Consider the following 22984-nt stretch of genomic DNA (forward strand, 5'->3'; position numbering starts at 1 on the left):
TAGGCTAAATTGTCCATAGTGTATGTGTGTGAATGAGTGTGTATGGATGTTTCCCAGTAATGGGTGATGGACATCCGCTGCATACAACATATTCTGGATAAGTTGGCGGTTCATTCTACTGTGGCGACCCCAGATTAATAATGGGACTAAGCCGAAAAGAAAATGAATGAATGAATAATAAAGATGCTTTTGGACCCCATAGTAAAGTGTATAATGTGTACAATTCTTTGTTAATGAATGCTACAGAAAACTGTAGCATAGTAAACTGATCAACTGCAATAAATACTGTAACGTAAGTGTAAACTGTGGTGCTATTGTGATTATAGCGTAGAAAGCTGAAGTTTCTTGAATAATTTGTTTATAACTACAGTTGTGTCGTACCACAGCAACAATATAATATGACAGTTTAATTCAAGTAACTAGAAAACTCAGCCCTCTTCATGAGATAAGGATCATGCCCAACATATAAGGTTATTTTCTATTCATATCTCCTTTGAAATATGGCAGAAATTGCAAAAATACGTACTTAATGTCTCTCTTTGTTTTTTCACTTCCTGCCCTCAATCTGAATTTTGCACGTCATCAGAACCACGTGATTGAAAACAACCTATAAATTACAAAATTATTAAATAATACCTCAAGTTTAATATTTAAAATGGCTATTTTAGTAAATGTATTGTTTTTCATTCATATATTTCTAAAAAAATTGGAACTTGAGACATTTTATCACTAAAAACCATATCCTCCGGTGTCCTCCGGCCAGTTGTCCTCTGGCCAATTCCTCTGAAAATTTGTACTAGTTGAAGGTCCCCATTCAAGATCATGTGACTGAAGCCCCCTTTGAAGTCTATGACTTGGTGTAACACCCCTATTTATTGAAAATATTCAAGTCCGACAAGTCATGGACAAAAAAATCATAATTATATGTAAAATAAATAGCACTATATGAAGATAAGTGTCAAACAGTTAAGATAAGTCACTCTCACAGTATTTGTATATTAATAAGAATTTTTGTTTTCACACATAGAACATTTTTCAGTTCAGTTAATTAAAAAGTAAATAAAAATGGAAAGAATTGACATTTAGTCACCTTTTATATTTTCTCAAACATCAGATTTATTACCAGGGTGCGTATTACAGGGGGGTTTGGGGGGATTGACCCCCCTAATTAAATCTTGATCTGCCTAAAGGACATCAAAACAAGATGTACGTATGGGGGGTCCCTTTAAATCTAAGAAAAAGTTCACTTTGATCGGTATTTTAAATAATAATTTTAATAATTAAAATAATAGATATCCATTTGGCCACCCTATAATGCTTCTATTGTTAATGTATAATCACGCCAATCAGTCTATGCAAGAAAGAAAGTCAGTCAACACTCTGAAACCGGCAGATTTAGAGCTCCGTAAGAGTTATTACAAAACAGGTGTTTGTTTCTACATAAAGCCTAAAAGTAAAGTCAAACGTATGTATTGTTTTGCCAAAAGTAAGCCGAAAATAGCTAATCAGGTCAGAATACACTAGCATTAAATATACACACTTAAAATATTTTATTAATAAAATATATATAATTTAAATAAATACAGAAATTTGATTCACTGAAGCATGTATTAGCCGACACAAACTAACATTACCGAAAAAGTTGACCCCCCCCCCCCCCCAATCGTCAATGAATAATTCGCACATTGCTTATGACTTCATACAGTAAATAGAAAAAAAATTATTCAGTTTTACCACAAAAGAAGGATATGTAGATCGTTAAAAATGCATTTGTCTTCACAGGTCTGAATGTGGACACTGTACTAGCTGGTGACAGTCTGGAGAACAGGCCTACTGGTCTGGAGAGCCGCAGGCAAACAATAAGCAACACTGACCCCAGGCCTGCAGGGGGCACCATGGAGCGCCGCCACACCATCTGTGGTGTGGACTGGAAACTCTCATCCCGGCATGAACCCAAACAGGGCAATGTGGGTGGAGGAGCTGGAACTGGGGGTGGCGCTGGTGGTGATGGTGGCAGCCTGGAAACGGAAGCGTGTGAGCGGGAGCTGGGAGCGTAGACAGACCCGGAAGCCGTGCGGAGGTAGCTGGGAAAAACGGCCTGTGAGTGGAAGCTGGGACCGGAGGCCTGTAGGGGGCAGCTGGGAGCGACGGGGAGGTGTAGGGGTGGTTGGAGGGAGCTGGGAGAAGAGGCACGGGCCTGGAGGGAAACCTGGAGGAAGCTGGGAACGGAAGCACACGCCGGGTGGCAGCTGGGAACGCAGGCAGGCTTGCACGGGGAGCTGGGAAAGGGGGAAGTCTTATGGTAGCTGGGAGAGGAGGAACCATAATCCCCTGGAGCCCATGCCATGCCCTGATGCCTACTGCAACCTCATCATACTGGCCGTAGAGAACAGGGTGAGGACAATGAGCTGTTCAGAAGAATGACTGAGTGGATGAATGCAGATGAGGATGAGGATGAGGATGGATTAATAAGTGAATGATTGCAGGTGGATGAAAAAGTGATAGATGTCCATGAATGAATAGATTAAAAATCCAGTAATATGGATGAATGGGTGACCTCTATTAATCAGCAATGCATGTGCATGCATGGAGGGGTTAAAAGACATAACAAAGATGAATGGATGGATGGATGGATGGATGGATGGATGGATGGATGGGTGTGTGGATGGAGTAATAGGTGGTGGATAGATGAATACATGGATAGGTTAAAGGATGGATGGATGGATGGATGGACTAATGTAGTAATAAGTGATGGATGGACAGATGAATGGATGGATGGATGTGTGGATGGAGTAATAAGTGGTGGATGGATGGATGTAGTAATAAGTGGTGGATAGATGAATACATGGATGGGTGGATGGATGGATGTATGGATGGATGGATGGATTAATTGAGTAATAAGTGATGGATGGACGGCTGAATGGATGGGTGGATGGATGAATAGATGGATGGATGGATGGATGGATGCATGCATGGACTGATGGATGGATGGATGCAATGATGAGTGGATGGATAAATGGATGGATGGATGGCTGTATGGATGAGTGGATGGATGAATAGTTGGATGGATGGATGGATGATGATGGATGATGGATGGATGGGTGGATGGATTGATGAAATAATAAGTGATGGATGGATTGATAAATGGATGAGTGGATGGATGGATGGATGGATAGGTAGATGGATGGATGGATGAGTACATAGATGGATGAGTGGATGGATGCAAAATGAGTGGATGGTTAGATGGATTAATGAGTGGATGGATGAATTGATCTATGGATGAATTGATGGATAAATAGATAGAGGGATAAATGGGTGAATGGATGGATGGATGGATGGATGGATGGAGTAATAATTAATGGGTGGGTGGGTGGATGGATGGATGCATGGAGTAATAAGTGATGGAATGATAGATGAGTGGATGGATGAATTGTTGGTTGGATGGATGGAGTAATAAATTATGGATAGATGGATGAATGAAAGGGTAATACGTGATGGATGGATGGATGCAGGGGTAAGAAGTGATGATAGATGAGTGAATGGATGGATAGATTAGTGGATGGAAAAATGAGTGGATGGATGAGTGGATGGATTAATAGATGGATGGATGGATGGATAGATGAAAGAGTATTTGGATGAGTGAATGGATGGATAGATGTATGGATGAGTGGATTGATGAATAGATGATGGATTGGTGAATGAATAGATAGATGGATGGATGGATGGATGGAGTAATAAGTGATGGATGGATGGATGGATGGATGGATGGATGGATGGATGGATGGATAAATGAATGGATAAATTGATGGAGTAATAAGTGATGGGTGGATGGATGGATGAAAGAGTAATAAGTGATGGATGGATAGATGGATGGATGCAGGTGTAATAAGTGATGGATAGATGAAAAGTTAATAAATGATGGATGGATGCAGGGGTAAACAGTGATGAATGGATGAGTGGATGGATGGATGGATGAGTGGATGGATAGGTGGATGGATGAGTGGATGGATGAATAGCTAGATAGATAGATGACTGAATGAATGAGTGGATCGAATAGATGGATGGATGCATGCATGGACTGATGGATGGATGGATGCAATGATGAGTGGATGGATAAATGGATGGATGGATGGCTGTATGGATGAGTGGATGGATGGATGGATGGATGGGTGGATGGATTGATGAAGTAATAAGTGATGGATGGATTGATAAATGGATGAGTGGATAGATGGATGGATGGATGGATAGGTAGATGGATGGATGGATGAGTATATGGATGGATGAGTGGATGGATGCAAAATGAGTGGATGGTTAGATGGATTAATGAGTGGATGGATGAATTGATCTATGGATGAATTGATGGATAAATAGATAGAGGGATAAATGGGTGAATGGATGGATGGATGGATGGATGGAGTAATAATTAATGGGTGGGTGGGTGGATGGATGGATGCATGGAGTAATAAGTGATGGAATGATAGATGAGTGGATGGATGAATTGTTGGTTGGATGGATGGAGTAATAAATTATGGATAGATGGATGAATGAAAGGGTAATATGTGATGGATGGATGGATGCAGGGGTAAGAAGTGATGATAGATGAGTGAATGGATGGATAGATTAGTGGATGGAAAAATGAGTGGATGGATGAGTGGATGGATTAATAGATGGATGGATAGATGGATAGATGAAAGAGTATTTGGATGAGTGGATGGATGGATAGATGTATGGATGAGTGGATTGATGAATAGATGATGGATTGGTGAATGAATAGATAGATGGATGGATGGATGGATGGAGTAATAAGTGATGGATGGATGGATGGATGGATGGATGGATGGATAAATGAATGGATAAATTGATGGAGTAATAAGTGATGGGTGGATGGATGGATGAAAGAGTAATAAGTGATGGATGGATAGATGGATGGATGCAGGTGTAATAAGTGATGGATAGATGAAAGGTTAATAAATGATGGATGGATGCAGGGGTAAACAGTGATGAATGGATGAGTGGATGGATGGATGGATGGATGGATGGATGAGTGGATGGATAGGTGGATGGATGAGTGGATGGATGAATAGCTAGATAGATAGATGACTGAATGAATGAGTGGATCGAATGGATGGATGGATGGATGGATGGATGGATAAATGAATGGATAAATTGATGGAGTAATAAGTGATGGGTGGATGGATGGATGAAAGAGTAATAAGTGATGGATGGATAGATGGATGGATGCAGGTGTAATAAGTGATGGATAGATGAAAAGTTAATAAATGATGGATGGATGCAGGGGTAAACAGTGATGAATGGATGAGTGGATGGATGGATGGATGAGTGGATGGATAGGTGGATGGATGAGTGGATGGATGAATAGCTAGATAGATAGATGACTGAATGAATGAGTGGATCGAATAGATGGATGGATGGATGGATGGATGGATGGATGGATCCGTGGATGGATGAATAGAAAGATGAATTAATGACTGGATGGATAAATAGATAGATGGATGAGTAGATGAATGGATGGATGGATGGATGGATGGATGGATGGATGGATGGATGGATGGATGGATGGATAAAACATATGCTGGATAATTTGGCGGTTCATTCTGCTGTGGCGACCCCAGATTAATAAAGGGACTAAGCCGAAAAGAAAATGAATGAACATGATATGTATGCAGTATAGTGTGATTGCTTTGAAACACCGTGTTTGATATATAAACGATTGTACATATGAATTTACATAATCATAGTAATTAAGTTATTTTTCAGATGAAGTAATTAGAAAAGAATTTTAAATACAATTTTAATGATGTAATTACCAATTAATTCCATATTTGAGTTAACTTCTTTAAAACGGATTCAAGCTAATTTGAACAAATGCATTGCTGTTGTATAAATTTAAGTTGCAAAGAATCTGTTTGTCCATGTGTGTGAGTGAATATGAATGCCTTTAGCTGTGTCCCTACACTGGCTCGAGCTGACGAGATGAGCACTGTCAGCTCTGATGTAAACAGCGCTCAGAGTAGACTCCCCTGTGATGTAATGCCCACACTTATGTAACAGCATGCTGTGTCAGTGATCTGTGAGTGTGCCTGCGGACATTAATATGGATGGGATTGTGTTGACCCACATTGTAGTCTGTCTGCTTCTGTGGGTGTGCAAAATGTGCATGTCTGTGTGAGAGACAAAAGCAAAAGCTAAAATTGCATGTATCCTTGTATAGCACTGACTAAAATTAACTCTTATATTGATCACACACACACACAGGATGCTGCAGAGGAGTATTGCGCCCTCATCTGTCAAATGTTTCAGATCATCTATGGACATCAGACTATTGAGTGTGTGGACAGGGCGGGTTTTCACTACACTATGCCTGACCACTATTGGCTGCAGAGAAGTGAGTGGCAACTAAATTACTCATTAGAAGCTAGTTAGCAGTAACCAAGCTACATGTAAACAGTGGAAAGTGCCTTTAAAACAGTGGTCCCCGAATGCTTTGTTTTGAACTAAAAATAGACCACGTCTGTTCAGATCTTGTCTCAGAACAAAAAACAATACTAAAGGCAAATGGTAAAATACTACTATCTGATCATGTATGGTTTTGAGAACAACATAAATAGAATCATGGGAAAAAATATTCACATCTTTTATGTTAATCGCTTTCATTTACAGTGTATATATATGAGCAACGAGTAGCAGTGCGAGATGGCTGCAGTGTCCCCACCACTGCTGATATACAGCCAAATCGCACTGCTACAAGTGTGATATTGCATTTATACAACAGTTTGACGGCAAAATAGTGTATATAAAAAATTAAATCAAACACGGAGAGTCTCAAAACCTTTTGTATTAGGAACTACTTTCTTCCGTCATTCATTCACATTTGCAGCTGACGTCCAAACAGCAGACGCCAGCTTTTTGCTACAGTTCCCAGCGCACCAAACCCAACAAGCGATCATCTCCATACCCACCCTCCATACTCTTCAGTGCAGGTGCACCACCTTGCACCCCTCTCCATTAAACAGAAATATATATATATATATATATATATATATATATAGTTCAAGTTAGAATTATTAGCTCCCTTTTGATTTTTTTTTTTTTTTCCATTTTTAAATATTTCCAAAATGATGATTAACAGAGCAAGCGAATTTTCACAGTATGTCTTATAATATTTTTTCTTCTGGAGAAAGTCTTATTTGTTTTATTTCGGCTAAAATAAAAGAATATATTTTTTAACGATTTTAAGATCAAAATTATTAGCCCCTTTAAGCTATATATTTATTTGATAGTCTACAGAACAAACTATCATTATACAATAACTTGCCTAATTACCCTAACCTGCCTAGTTAACCTAATGAACCTAGTTAAGCCTTTAAATGTCACTTTAAGCTGTATAGAAGTGTCTTGAAAAATATCTAGTCAAATATTATTTACTGTCATCACAGCAAAGATAAAATAAATCAATGATTAGAAATGAGTTATTAAAACTATTATGTTTAGAAATGTGCTGAAAAAATCTTCTCTCCATTAAACAGAAATTGGGGGAAAAATAAACAGGGGGGCTAATAATTCAGGGGGCCTAATAATTCTGACTTCAACTTTATATATATCCAATGTGTGTGTGTATATATATATATCTTTCTGTTACAGTTCCCATTTGATCTATTACAAATTTTCGGTCTCCTACAATAGGTTTACATTCATTTGTGATCAAAATCATAATAAACCTTTCACATCACCTAATTTCTTAGTTACAATTAGCTGTATTTCCTAAAGCCCGCCTCTTCAAACACCTACCCTGCTCTGACTGATCAGATGACCACTCTGTTGTAATTGGTCAGCTGCAAATAGTGTTGGACACCACATAGCTATTTTCATATCTGAATTTCAGCTCCAGAAAATGTCCTCATACTTTAGCTCTTAAAAGCTCTCTCTATTATGTTCATAATTTTTGTGTGTGTATGTAGAATAACATTAAGCATTAATGAAGACAATATGTTATTACTATATTAAATAACTACATTTTATATTATTGTAAATCCAAAAAATTATATATTATCTGTGTAATTATTGCTTTTTTCATTATTCGCTAGTATGTAATGCTCTAAAATACTGATTAAAAGATTGCAACATAAAAATATGTATGTATATTCTCAATGCATGTCTAGACTGTACTCAATAGCACGGTTTCAGTCACCACTGAAAAAGCAAAAATAAATAACATATTTTTCCTCCCATCAATACTAAGGTGACAGCTGCCTCACTGACATGACATATGGCTATGACACAGACTTCAGCTGCTGCAGTTCATAGTAAGTGTCTGTTTATCCATTGTGATCCATCAAAGCTGTTGAATTATCATTACATGCTTGCTCTTTTTACAATTCCTAATTTGTTATCCTATTTTTTAAGTTTTGAAAATTACAAAACAGTAATGAAAAAAAAAATTATCCTGTCCACTTAACATGTGGTTTCATTTTAGAAATGATCACTTAGAAATGCCAATTGACCCAGCCAGGACTCAAACCAGCGACCTTCTAGCTGTAAGGCAGCAGTGCTAAGCGCCTTTTATTTTATTTTATTTTATTTTATTTTATTTTATTTTATTTTATTTTATTTTATTTTATTTTATTTTATTTTATTTTATTTTATTTTATTTTATTTTATTTTGACCAGGGCTGTCACAGAGACAAGTGTTATTTCTCTTGAAGGCACCATAAAAAATTTTTAAAAAGCTGTTTTGCTATTTTGATACACATGAGAAGGCATCTGCGTGTGTGTGGTGTGTGTGCGTGTGTGTGTGTGTGTGTGTGTGTGCGTGTGTGTGTGTGTGTGTGTGTGTGTGTGTGTGCGTGCGTGCGTGCGTGCGTGTGTGCGTGTGTGGTAATACTAAAAATGGTTTTTAAGCTCTGTCACATCTAACTTCAGTTGCGATATCTCTCCTATCTCTCCTCATAGTGATGGTTCACAGGAAGCATTTGATCCATATTATAGTGAGAACTGCAGCGAGTGCTCATCTCTCTCCTGCCATGACTCACACCGGAGCCTGGCATCCACACACAGTGACTCTGAGCCCTGCACTGCCAGTCTACAGGAATACATGATCATTGTCAGATACCTACACACACAAAATGATGTCATTTAAAGAGTCACTTCACCTAAAAATGACAAATCTGTCATCATTTACTTAAAGGGATAATTCACCCAAAAATGACAGTGTACTCACAGTGTTTTTTCACGCTCAGTTGATTCCAAAGAAGATATTTTTAAGTAAGCTTAAAACCTGTAACCATTGACTTCTGAAATAAGGGAAGCAATTACTATGACAGTAAAGTTAAGCTAAAGTTTCCAGCAGAAGAAATAAACACATAAAGGTTTCAAACAAGTAAAGGATGAGAAAGTGATAACAGAGTTTTGAGTTTTGTGTGAACTATCCCTTTAGACGACACCGAAAAAAATGTTGCTAACAGTTTATATGGGCTGAATTTAAACAAACAAATTAAATTTAGTTATGTTCAACTTGATTTGTTTGTTTACTTCAGCCCAAAGTAATTGTTTGCAACCACTTACCTTCCAATGAATCCAATGAATATTTTTTTAAATAATGTTGATGCTAATGGTTACAAGGTGTATACTGTATAATGCAATAATTTGGTTCCAGAAGTAAGAAAAAAAATTATCAATATATTGAAATTTAAATTAATTTAACAATAACCCTTAAAGACAGACCTCCTGTGAACTCCATGAACTCAATTGTGGTGGAAAAAAAGCATTAAAATGCTTTACAGAAATAAGTTTAATTAATTTTTTTTGTACAATAATATTGGTGCTGAAAATGTGGCCACATATACGTCATGGGTAAATGAAAACATCATCATAATTATTTTCAGAAATAAGCTTTACAATTATTATTAAAATTAACATTTTTAAAGGGCACCTATGGTGAAAAATCTACTTTTCAAGCTGTTTTGACAGACATATGTGCAGGTGTGGTGTATAGATTGTCATATTGGGGTGATATAAACACACCCAGTCCTTTTTTTTTCAATTTAACAACATAAAAACGGTGGACCAACTGGAGCGGTTTTCAGATTGACCGCAACCTGACATAGGAGTGCGGTCCCCCCGCCCACCAAATTGATTGACAGTTGCGTATTTACGTATGTCCCGGTTGTCACGTGTATAATCATATCAACAAGACAGGACGTACGCAAAGCAACCGGGAATAAAAGGTCTGTTCAGTTTGCAAGGATCATCAATCATCATCAAATGTGATCAAGAGTGACTCCACAAAAACTCCACAACAAATGCATCAAATATTCATTAGTAAAGTTCTTACTGTAGTATTTCTCACACACGTTACATGAGATCTTCTTCCTTTATGTCTGTCTGTTGTCTGAGGCAGCCGAGGGAGGAGATTAAAGCACGCTGAAAGGCACGTAGAAACGGTGGGCGGGGAGGACTAGCCTTAAAGGCGCAGTACAACAAAACCGATATACCTGATGCTAAAAGGTATAAAATAGAAACTTATAAAAGGTATAATAAAAAATCTGATGGGTGTTTTGAGCTGAAACTTTACAGACACATTCTGGAGACACAAAAGACTTATATTAAATCTGAAAAAAAGGAGTAACCTAGGTGCCCTTTAAAGAACAGTTGCTGAAATTTTTTGAATCTTTTAATAAATTGTGGTTATTTTAGTTTGTGTAAGGAAAAAGGTCTGAAAGCAAGCAGATTTTGGCAGACTGTAATAACATGAGAATTTGTAAATGACAGCAAATTTTCATTGTGGAAATGATTCCTTTCACTGCGGTTTTCTATCATTTTATTGTCTCTTTATAATTGTGATGTGTTGTTTTCTGTCCTGTTTAGTTGAGGAGTAAACTGACACCGCAGGAGATTCAACAGTTTGCTCTCTTACTGAGGGAATACAGACTTGGTGCTCCTATAGAGCAGTTCTGCACTGACCTGCTGCAGCTCTATGGAGACTCACGCAAGTTCCTGCTGCTTGGTGAGAAACTACACACAATACAAATGAGTCACACTTTACAATATGATTCCTTTAGTTAATGTATATACAAGCATGAACTAAGAAGGAAAAATACTTATATTAATACAGTATTAATTATAAAACATTTTGTAATGCACTATTTGAATATAAAATTGTGCTGGATCATTTCTAGTGGTATTTCCAGCTAAGGACGTCCTGGTCCTTTTGATCTGTCGTTCATAAAATCCCTACTGGTGAAGATCACTGATAGTGCTGTTCGATAAGGCCCCAAACTCATTTAACATGTCCAAAATTAAATGGATTCTAAGTAAAAGGAAATCTGTATCGCATGAGCTGTCGTCAACCTGCTGCGCATGTGTCAAAATTTTCTCCATAATTTCACGAATTACCTCCATTTTTCAAAACTGTAAACACTTTGACTGTGAGTGACGTCACTTCCCAATACAAACATGCCCAATAAAATAGCCCCTGCCCTGTCGTTTGAGTGTAGACATCAGTGTAGACATCTGAAATTCAAATGCAAAAGGATTTGCGATTCCATTAGAGTTTTGGCATGTTACATGCACAACGCAGAGAAAAAGAAAAAGCAAATGAAGCAATTAATATTGCTATTTAGATATTTCAGGCTAATAGCTCATAAGAAATGGGAAATGCATTTGCAAATGGACTTTGCTTTTTCATTTGAAATGTGGCAGTCACTGCGTGTTCGCGAAAGCGGAAATATAAATGGCGATGCGGGATTTGCAATTGCATTTGGAATATGACACGATTTATGCATCCATATAATTTCATATTTAACAGCAGATGACGCTCAAATCTAGTGTTTAACAGCAGATAGCACTCAATGCTAGTTTTACTCTACCATACTCTCAAATGCTCATGAGGAAGCTCGCTTGAGTGTTCTTTTATGTGGTGAGATTAATGTAAACACAGCTCACAATAAACACTCTTGTAATTACCTTTTTTTTTTTTGCTTAGTCTATTTATTATCATTTTGGGCTCAGGTGGTATGTGTAAGGAATTGGATGCAAGCAGAGTGAAGCTGTTTGTAAAGCATAGAGTGCCATCTGCTGTTTCAAATAAAGCTCGATTCAAGAAAGAATAGTGATGCATCTTGAAAATCTTAGAACCAATGCAGAATCGATTTATAAAACATTATGTAAAAGTAAAAGAAAAATATTTGAAAAACTGAATTCTTTGTAGAATTTGATTCAACAAATTCAACAAATCTGATTGAGCAGCCAATACATATATATTTTTAATCAATTTTGGAGAATTTCCCCCCAAAAATCTGCACAAATATGTAATGGAAATCCAGCTACTGACTCTGACATGCAAATATAAAAATAAGGATATTAACCCTGGCTTTCGGAATACACAGTGTCAAACCTTACTGTAGAATAATTATTAAACCTAAGATAATTTGTCAACACTTAGGTGAGTAGGCTTGATAAACCACATGTAGAAACACTCTTTTATCTATATGCACCGAGACTTTACTTAAACTTCATATTACAAGGACTCAATGAGAAAAACAATGTTAACTTGTAAATGTACCACACAAACATGTTGCACTGCTTGTTTTCTTTTACCTTAAATACCTCTTTTGCACAATATCTTACATAATATTGTTCTGTCTTATGTAAAAGTACTTGTATAGTCTGTCTTGTTTGTATAGTTAGTAGTTAGTATTGTTAGATTACCACTCTGGTATGTTCGTTAGGTATAGGTTAAGTAGCTCTTACATCCAGTGTTGTGTTCACATTTATGATTATGTTTATTTATGTAGCACTGTGGTCCTGCGAGACACAACATTTTTTTCCACTCTATGTCCACACATATAGCGGAATGACAATAAAGCTCAACTTGACATGACTTGAACTTTCAAGATAAGGGATCTGCTTGCCTGTGCTTCAGAATGACCACGGGTTAACTAGCCTAAGTGTGAAATTTTGAGGACCTGTTTAAAGTCTCGATAAGCATGTTCGACTTGCTGAAGCCTGTAGAGCCTCTGGGATACAATATTTCAAAATCCATGATTTATCAGATTTGGCATTCCATTGAAGGTTTGTGTAATCGCTGTCTATCATTAGCTCATTAGAGGGATTAGAGTAACATGAAGAGTAATGAATATTCATGAGCACCTGGCGTGCACTGGAACAATCATGATGCGACATCAGCCTTTCCAACGACATCACACTTTCACAGCATGACAGAATTACAAAACTCACTACTGACTCCAGGGAACAGAAATAGGATACAGGCTATAAATAACCACAATTTACAACTATAAATAACTGTGAGCCAGATACATCTGTCACAAATACATATTTTAGAAAGTGAGTCATTAAATGATTAATTGGATTGTGCAGTAAATCGACACAGATACTTTGCTTGTTCATAAGATACCTTTATAATCAAAGCAGAAATCTTTTTAGAATCAGCACTCTGCCACTTTAGCTCTAAAAAAAACAGATTTATTATGACAACATTTCAACCTACATGGTCTTCATCAAGTTAACTTCATATTCATTCCATGACTCATGTCTTTAAGTGTCAATTATTCATTTATGTCATTTTAAACACAAAGATGACATTGTTTGAGGTTGTTTGTTATGAAACTTCAGGCCCGCAGTATTTTGCTGTATTTCTCACAAACGTTACGTGTCATCTGCTCTCTTCATGTCTGTCACTGTGCTGTTTATCTGATGCAGCCGAGGCAGAGGTTGAGGCAAACTCTGACAGGCATGTGGCAACGGTGAGCGGAAAGGACTAGCATTAAAGGCAGGCACAGTCCACAAAAACAGCTACAAGATGTTCAGAGCTAAAAATGATAAACTTCTGAAAGGTATAATACATAATCTGATTGGTGTTTTAAGCTGAATGTGAAACAGACACATTCTGGAGACAAAAAAAGACGTATATTAAATCTGGAAAAAGGGGTAAAATAGATGCCCTTTAATTTTTTTTTTATCACTTTTCAACAAACAGAATTTTTTTATTGAAATTTCTCATTAAAATGTAATTTGTCAAATAATTTTATAACAGCATCATTAATGTGTAATGGCATTTAATGACATTTAAATGAAAAATTCAACTTGAAAAAAAAAATACAAATGAAACTTCATGATAATCATGTTTATGACAGATTTATGACAAGTTATGTTATGTTAAGTTGTCATGACGTAGACAAAGACATGTTATAATCTATTTATGTCAAATTGTCAGTAAGACATATCATCTTTGCATTTAAAATGATATAACTAAGTGAATGGTGCTTAATGACAGTTGTCATAAGCATGCACAAACTCTCATTCATATTCATGTCATGATTATAAAGGTTTCATGAAACACCCCCTTTAAGTAAATTGATATTTTCCAAAGACCTCTTAGATGATATTTCTGAAGTGAAGTAAAGGATAAAGCAGCTCGCAGCAACTGTGTGCAACACAGACTCAATTACATAACACTCACTGAGCCACTTATACCTGTACACTCATCTAACCTGATACGCGTGTGAGAGGCTGAGTCAGCTCAATACTGCACTGCATCAGTGTGAGACTGTCTGCGCTTTCACCATTCAGACCAGTGTGGATTGTTAGAGTGGATTTTTAGAGTAGGGTCACTGTGCTGAATAGAAACATGAGAATCCTTCACCATGGGAAAGAGCATATTTTATGGAATTAATATGTTTAGCTGGTGAGAAAAACTTTATTGATTGTCTTTGTTGTACAGCATGATTTAATTATTATTAATTAATGATTATTTTTTATAATTAATAATTTTGTTTAATAAAACATTGTGTACCTACTGTACAAGGGGTATTCATATTACATAGCAAATTATGAAAATGTTTTATAATTTGTAATATTTTTATAATATAACATTGTGAACATTTATAACATACGTTTTATAGTATTTCCAAAAACGTAATAATCATTCGGAAGTATCTAATGCTCATCAAAAAACTGAATTTATTTAGATTACAATTTACATAACAAAAATAAAAAAATAGCTAGCTATTTAGGTTATGGGCTGCATTCGAAATCTTCCATACTAGTATGCTAAAATCAGTATGCGAGCCAAGTAATATGTCCGAATTCATAGAATTTGTAGTTTGTGAGAAGTACCCGGATGACCTACTACTTCCAGTGAAATTCTGAAGTGCGCATTCGATGCACGCTACGCTATCCCATGATGCGATGCAACTGTCATAGGTAGGTCATGTGATAATGACAAAATGGCGGATGTAGTGAGTTCTATTCATACTGCTCACATTCATACTGTATAGAACGTACTTTTCTAATGGTCGAGTAGTAAATTTAAATTCAAATGCAGTACCTACTGAGTAGTAGGCGATTTCGGACGCAGCCATAGTTATTTAGGCTAACAAAAAACAAAAGACAATAGAATCGGAATGTTAAAATAAACAACACCTTTTAAAGATCACCTACAACTTCACTGAGCACTAGTCATGGCACAATAAAAAGTTCACAGCAGTTTCCGTCATGTTTAAGGGTCCCCTTGAAACAGTTCCATTGTGTTTCTTTTAATTTGCAAATGTTGTGAGAAAATACAGGCGTTTACGTAATTTGTTTGCGCTGTGGAAAAATGCAGCATGAGGATTTGTCGCACGTGTGCTGTCAAACAGATGAAAATCTTTTCTTAATTTGCCAGTGTTTTTGGTAACTGCATGTGTTTTTTTAAATTGCAGCACGTTAAGCTTTCTCGGTGACCGTATGTTACTGTGTAAAAGCATTTTAATCAATTTAATGACTCTGACAAATAAAAGTTTTTATTTTTTTAACTAATACAGTACTATATGTTTAAATGGAGCACTGTAAAAAAATGATTAGTTGACATTTACTTAAAACAATTGCTTTTAAAGCGATAATTTGACTTAATTAGAATAAGTGAGTTAACCAGTTGCCTTAAAATTCTGAAGCAAATTAACTATGTAAATAATATTTATAAAAATTAAGTTGTCCGCTTAACAGTTTTAAGTTTAACATTAAAGGAAGATAAAACATTTTAAAGATTTTTTTTCAATGTTAAAGCATTTTGATCAATTTAATGACTCTCTGATGAATAAAAGTTTTCGTTTTTATGTGAAGTTTCATAAACTAATTTCGAGAGGAGCACGTGATATGATTGAGCACGTCTGGCCACTCATCTGTAATCAGTAATAATCCAATCAGAGTGATCCTAGTTTACTATAAATGGATAATTTTCTCCCTAATGTTTTATCTTCGTTTGGAAGAATCCCCCCTTCCACCCCTTCTCCTCCTTTTCCTCCCTTTTCTAAAAAGGGGGAGCTCTCGAGACCTACCTGATCTCGGATCTCCAGATATGCTTATCGACCGGGCGGGAGCCCTGGGCTCAAATATCTCCGAGCTCAGGGTTCTCTCCCGGGACAGCATGCCAAACCTGCTTTATACGCCAAGCATATCTAAGTGGGAACTCTTGAACTTACTAATACCGTAGGTTTGAATGCAGCTTTGTAATAAAAACGATTAGTTGACTTTTACCTTAAAAACGCGATTAAACCCATTGCCTTAAAATTTAATTAATGTGCATAATTATGTCAACTTAACAGTTCCAAGTTACAAAAAGTTTACTTTTTAAAAGTGAAGTGAACTTGTCACTTTTCAGCCAACAGGTTTACAAATTTTTTTATTTAAAGGAATTAATCACTTTTAACAAAGCAAATATCCAAACACATCTCTTATAATGTGTTTATTCTAATTTTCCAAAGTGTTTAACTTACCTTTACTTTAAAATACTGAAGTGTTCTCTAATGCATCCCATCAAATCCATGCTGTCTAAAATTACAACACTGTTGTGCATTCTCACGTATTTCCTCTCCCTTGTGACCAGGAATGAGGCCCTTTATTCCAGATAAGGATGTAGGAGTGTTTGAGGCATTTCTGGAAGACATTGGGATCCGAGAGGGAGGGATTTTGACGGACAGTTTTGGCCGGATCAAGCGGAGCATGAGCAGCACCTCCGCCACAGCAGTGCGTGGATACGATGGCTGGAACATCCCGTCTGGATCCCAGGATTTCAACCGCAGAATTGATGACATCACTCACAACATTGAGGCTTTGGGCTTCGAGGAGGTCAATGGAGACATAGAGGAGGAGGACTATTACTTGTGAAACACAGTGCGAACTAAAGGAATAATAATATGTCCACTGTGTTCTAATTTTTTACTATTGCGATTTTTATTTGTCACTGTATTTGAAGTCTTACACTGGATGGTTTACAATGTTAGACATTTTATTGTATTTTTTGTGGCAACTTACTTTTTTTGCTTAATTTACTGCAACTACCCCTTTACAGTAACTTACCTGTAAACATGTTTTACAGTATCCGGGCCCTACCGCAGTTTCATTTTATGATAAAATGCCCTAAAATACCACATTTTAATTTTACAGTATGGCAGTTTTTACAGTACTTTTACTGTAATTTATTTACATTTTGCACTGGCAGTACAAAACCTTTACTTAATAAATTCCAAACAAGGTTCATGTACAACTGATCAATCTATTTTAAATACATTTTGTGATACAAGATGTTAATGGATATTTTTTATTAACCGTGTCTTTACTATTGTCTTCAACAACAGTAGCAGTACTTTAGTTTTAAATGATCCACAGTGCAGTGCAGATTGCATTAGTGAAATATCACATTAGTGTGGTATTTTACTGTCTGTTTTTGCAGTAAATTGCAGCAAAGTCTAACAGTGTAGGTCACTAAAGTTCAAATCAAATTAGGATTATGCACTTTTCCACACACATTACCAATAGGCTCATTCTAAAAACTTTAGCCCTATGTAAATTTTTGGAGATCACAAATGATGTAGCCAGAAGTACACATGGCTGCATTTTGTCTTTAAAACAAACGCTACGGGCTGGTATGACATTGTTTTTTTATGCACTTACCAGCTGACTACTTACCTCTGTATGGACAGCTTTCCGGCTGTTACCATTTTGACCAGTTAGCTCACCATGTACGTCAGCGGACTTGAAACGCAGAGAGTAGTTGACCACGATGATGGGGTTCAAGTCCGATGGAGAACGGTTCCAGAAAGCAGGTAAGACAAAATCAGAAGCCAAAAAATTTTATAAAAAAGTAAATAACAGTGTGAGAAAGTGGTAAAATAAAAAAAAGGTCGTAAAAATCAGGCGTGCAGGATTGCTTTTTAAAAACTATCGGTTGGTTTAGGGAAGTGGGTGAGCGGGTCAATCGGTGCTTTTGAAAACACTATTGGTTGGGTTTAGGGAAGGAGGAGGGCAGCTCAGTTGATCAGTCAGTCAGTTGACAGCGGCTTCTGGTGGGTTTACGCAAGAACAGTAGGTGCAAATGGCACTTGTGAGAGAAATTTGAGATGTCAAAAAGGGTACACAGTGGCCTCTGGTGGATTTGTGAAAACAAAAACTGCAAAAAAAATTTACTTCCTGGGACGTATTTGGCGCTCTCCAGAAATGTATGATGTTTTCAGAATGGGGCTGGGTTGCCTAATATGCAGTAAGTAAAATGATCTACAATGCAGTGCATATTTCTGCAGTGAACTGTAAAGAATGTATGTGGTATTTTATTGGCTTTTTCCTTCAATAAATTGTGGCAAAGTCTAACAGTGTAGCTCACTAAAGTTAAAATCTAATTATGTATGTACATCAGCAGACTTGAGACACAGGGAGGAATTGACCACAACAACATGGTTTGAGTCTAGCAAAGAACGGTTCCAGAAAGCAGGTAAGACAAAAATAAAAGTCAAAAAGTAAAATAAACAAGTAAATAACAGGGTGAGAATGTGGTAAAATCTTAAAACGTGGTAAAAAAAATCAGTCGAGGGCTTTTCTTTTTTGGATTGCTTTTTTAAAACTGTCACTTGGGCGCTGATCAATAGGTGCTTTTGAAAAAATAACGTAGCTTTTGGGATGTATTAACGGTCTCCAGAAATGTATATAGTGGTACGTTTTCAGAATGAGCCTGGGTTGACATTACTGTACTGTACAAAGAGAAAATCTGTAGGACTAAATCTGAACTCAGTAGAGCTTTGGTCGCAGATATGATTATGATGTCACATTATAACTCCAAGCATGACATTATTTTCATGGTGGATTTTAAAAAGGCTCACCATGTATATATGCATTATTTGTAACCAAGCTTATTATTAAAAATTGTTTCAGTTCAAAATTGTTTCAGTTCCCAAAGCTGAAATCTCTTTGAAATGCAGTAGAAACGTGTGAAAACGGTGGATATGTGCACTTTATTCACCACAGAGCATGTTGATAAAAAAAAGGTTATTTTGCATCTTATTTGCATTTGTAAATCTGCATATTATTTACATTCATATTTGCTTACTGGTCACGAATAGAGCACCAGTGAGGAAGTGCCAGAAAGAACATGAGAAATGACAGAACATTTAGAGAAAAGGTCAGTCAGGAAATGTGTGAAAAATATGAGGAAAAGAGAAAGATGATCTGATGATGACGACAGTGATGATGATGATGATGAAATGTTTCTTTTTCCCAGTCAATGCACGTATAATCTCCGGGAGTATATTGCTGCTTTCTGTGGGGACAATAAGTCGTGGTACACTCAGCCTTAGCATTCTTTCTGGTGACTGTCACCTTGCCGCAGTCTAATGCCCTTCCCCTCAATGCCCTCTTATCTGCGCCAACCACAGATGGCTGATGGGCACTGCGCCCGGCATTGGGGGTTATCAAAATGGCACATACATCTGTCAGGCTAAATGTTTGTTATGTAATGAGACCGGGCAGAAGAACAGGGCCAGACAGGGTTTAGATTAAAGTTAAACCTCTCTTCACACCCAAATAATCTTACTCAAACTAGCAGGGGACAACTGTGAACATTTGTTCCGGACCCTGTAAAAAAGACAGGACGATTGAGGTCCCTTAATGGAGGTCCTACAGCCTACATTAATTGAAGGGCTGATTTGGAAACTTCAAAATGATAAATAAGACAATTAAAGTTACACTGCTGTGATAAAATGTAGACTGTAAGTAGCTAAATGTTTGAGACTGTATGGTCTGGCTGTGTAAGCTTATAGTCTGAAATAATTAATTTTCTTTGCTTGACACACTGATATAACTGAATTGTACAGCATTGTCTTAAATATTGGTTTGTGTGTTATAAAATGAATGAGATGATCTAGGGAGCACATACATGTCCATTCCTTTTTGATTTTCCTGCCAAAAAAAATGTCCTGAATGCTTCACATAGAAGAAATTGTCTACAGGCTTTCATAGACAACTTGGAAGTATTGTTTGATAGGTTTGATTACACGCTGTCGCTGTCCACACACAGAAATAAAACAGGAATTAAATTGTGAAAAATGTAAACATTGACCCAGCTAAGAATTTTTGGCTTCCAGGGTGTCTTATAAACGTTAGTTTCTGGTTTCACCAACATTGTCAATTGGTTAGACATTTCATTTTTCTTCGAGTATTAGCGTATTCCCTCTAGGTTAGGGTAGGTTTTTACAGCAAAATATTATAATATATTTCTAAAACCAAGTCCGTAGCCAGGGGGGGTTCAGTTGGTTTGAAAGACTTTGTCCCATACATGAGCTTCAATTGTCATATTTTGACTGCTAAGCCATAATAAATTGTGAAAATAACCCATGAATGTCTTTAAGACTGAGAAGAATCTGGCATAAGTGAAGTCATCTGTCACTATGGCTAATGTATTGTTGTTAAATAGAGAAATCATTTTACAAGGAACTTTTATTCTAAATCTTGGATCTTATCCTTAAAAAAGAAAAAACAAAAACAAATGACCAATAAAAAAGTGTGAAGCACCAAAAGTGGACCATATTAAAGTCATCATCTAAAAGTCTAAAAAAACATCAAGCTCTACATTAATATACATTTATTTATTTTAATTGTTTAATATTCAAATGACCAAATTCTGACTGAAGAAAGCTGAACGTACTGGCCAGTTTGTTGTTTGCCTAAATAAAACACAACAGCCTATAGTTTTTCATTTAAAATTATTTTAATTTTTTTCCTAATGATATATGATGTATTAAATTTGTATTTTTTTTTTATTTAATTTTTTCACATTTCTTTATTCTAAATCTTTGGAAAATAATTTTAGTACATCAAGTGTGGTTATGATGCTCATCCGACAAGCTAATCCAGCACAAAATGTACTTAAAATGTGACTAAATGCAGTATTTAAACCTCATAATTAAATAGAAAAAGAGGCGAATAACTGCCAAAAGGTCTACTTTTTGAGAAAAAAGAACCATCCCTTTCACCATGACACTTTTTGTCTACATTGTGGCATTTATAGATCTTTGATACAAACCTATTCTTAAAATTATACGCGATGTGAATAATTTAAAATAACAAAACAGCATAAATTCCATCTCTCTGTCAGAGAAGCGCGCCTGACGCTTTATTTAAAACCCATAATGACTCATCAGCCAATCAAATCGACGCACGCTCGATCTATTTACTAAAATCCGGCACTCTGAGCCAATCGGATAGGAGAGGGCGTGCCCGGGTGAGTCGCGCCGCGATAGAAACAGAGCTGAGCATCAACTGTCGGTTTTACTTGAGAATGGCGGCTGCTGTGTGCAGTACGCAGAGCACACCGAACCCATGCACTGGCAAACTGCACAGAGAGCATCTGCGGAAAAATAAAGATTCGCGAAGGAGACAGGCTGCGCTTTTATTTCTCACCAATATATCACTGGACGGACGGCCTGTGCGGAATAATGTCATCGCAGCGGGCCCCGGTGATGCCGAGTTTCAGTGCGCTGATATCGGCACGGCTGTCAACGAACTGTCCGCTGCGGCAAGTAGCGACGGGACCTTCTCCAGCCTCCCTGTGCCCAGACTCGGGCTGCTCGGTGTCCCGCCCATCCTGGTGCTGCCGTCGGACTCTGGGTTCAGTAACGCGGGAAGCTCCGAGATGTTCCTGGAGAGGACGAGAGGCTCGTTCTCCTCTCAGAGTAATCTGCTGTCCCCGTGCAGTCTGCAGCCCACTCCGCTCGGACCACGGAAGTCTCCGACGCTGCTGTCGGTGCAGAGCTGCGGCTCTTCGCTGGACTCCCGACCGCGGTGGGTTCTCACAATTTCATGAATGAGTCGGGGTTTCACTTTGAATGCAGTTTAATATAGCGGGGCTTAATACATTTTGATTATTTACAACAACCTCTGAGAGTCTACTTGGTTGCAAAGTAACAATGTTATTAACTAATGTAACATTTTGTTATTTTGTAACATTTGTTTATTGATTGATTTTATTTAAAACAATCAAATAGGACCACCTGGACCACCTGGAACTAAAGTAGTAGGGAAAATAAATATATACAAAAAGCACATAAAATAAAATACAATACTATGTTATTTTTAATTATTTTACTTATTAAGTGGAAAATTATACATTTCATCATTAAAACAACATAAAAGTATAATACAATGATAACTTTTTCTATGCAGTATTAATTTCCACACTGTAAATCAAGTAAAAAAAAAACATTCACTTACATTTCTGGAAAGTTCTGATTATCTGTGGTATTTTTGCTTAGCAAAACACAAATTAATATTAATAATCCGTTTTAAAAATGGTCCAGCAATGGTATAGTGGCATAATTTGCCAAAAAAAATATCTATCAGGAATTATCCAGACGTTAATACTTATATGATGGCGGGTAAATGATAATGACAATATGAAAACCTTGGATAACAAAATCATGGCTTCACGATATTGTAATTACTGCTCTAAAATATATTCGTTTTAAATATCTGGGTAAAATAACAAAAGCTTTTTTCCCCTTTGGACACAACGTATTTTATTTTGAGAAACATTTAAAATATTTTGGAGCAGTAAACATGTCAGGCTAAATCATTCAAAAATCTGACTTCTGCTGTCTTCATTAGTTTCAAAAACACAGATTTCTTTACAATTTAAAATGACATG

General features: G+C 36.7%; 2 protein-coding genes across 2 annotated transcripts in view; both read left to right on the plus strand.

Moving 5' to 3' along the window:
* ccm2l (CCM2 like scaffold protein) overlaps positions 1 to 20202 on the plus strand; it is a 31418-nt gene extending 11216 nt beyond the window's left edge. Inside the window, 7 exon segments of the mRNA XM_056449419.1 lie at positions 1783 to 2023; positions 2025 to 2394; positions 6277 to 6406; positions 8261 to 8324; positions 8971 to 9121; positions 10885 to 11023; positions 16901 to 20202. Of these exon segments, the coding sequence (XP_056305394.1) occupies positions 1783 to 2023; positions 2025 to 2394; positions 6277 to 6406; positions 8261 to 8324; positions 8971 to 9121; positions 10885 to 11023; positions 16901 to 17181 (1376 nt within the window). The 3' untranslated portion in view covers positions 17182 to 20202.
* A 1417-nt stretch (positions 20203 to 21619) lies between these two features.
* Positions 21620 to 22984, plus strand: part of cables2b (Cdk5 and Abl enzyme substrate 2b) — a 40735-nt gene continuing 39370 nt past the window's right edge. The window contains exon 1 of the mRNA XM_056449772.1: positions 21620 to 22122. Coding sequence (XP_056305747.1) covers positions 21620 to 22122 — 503 coding nt within the window. The remainder of the gene's footprint in view (positions 22123 to 22984) is intronic.

The sequence above is a fragment of the Danio aesculapii genome, chromosome 23, assembly GCF_903798145.1.
Source record: "Danio aesculapii chromosome 23, fDanAes4.1, whole genome shotgun sequence".
Taxonomy (NCBI): domain Eukaryota; kingdom Metazoa; phylum Chordata; class Actinopteri; order Cypriniformes; family Danionidae; genus Danio; species Danio aesculapii.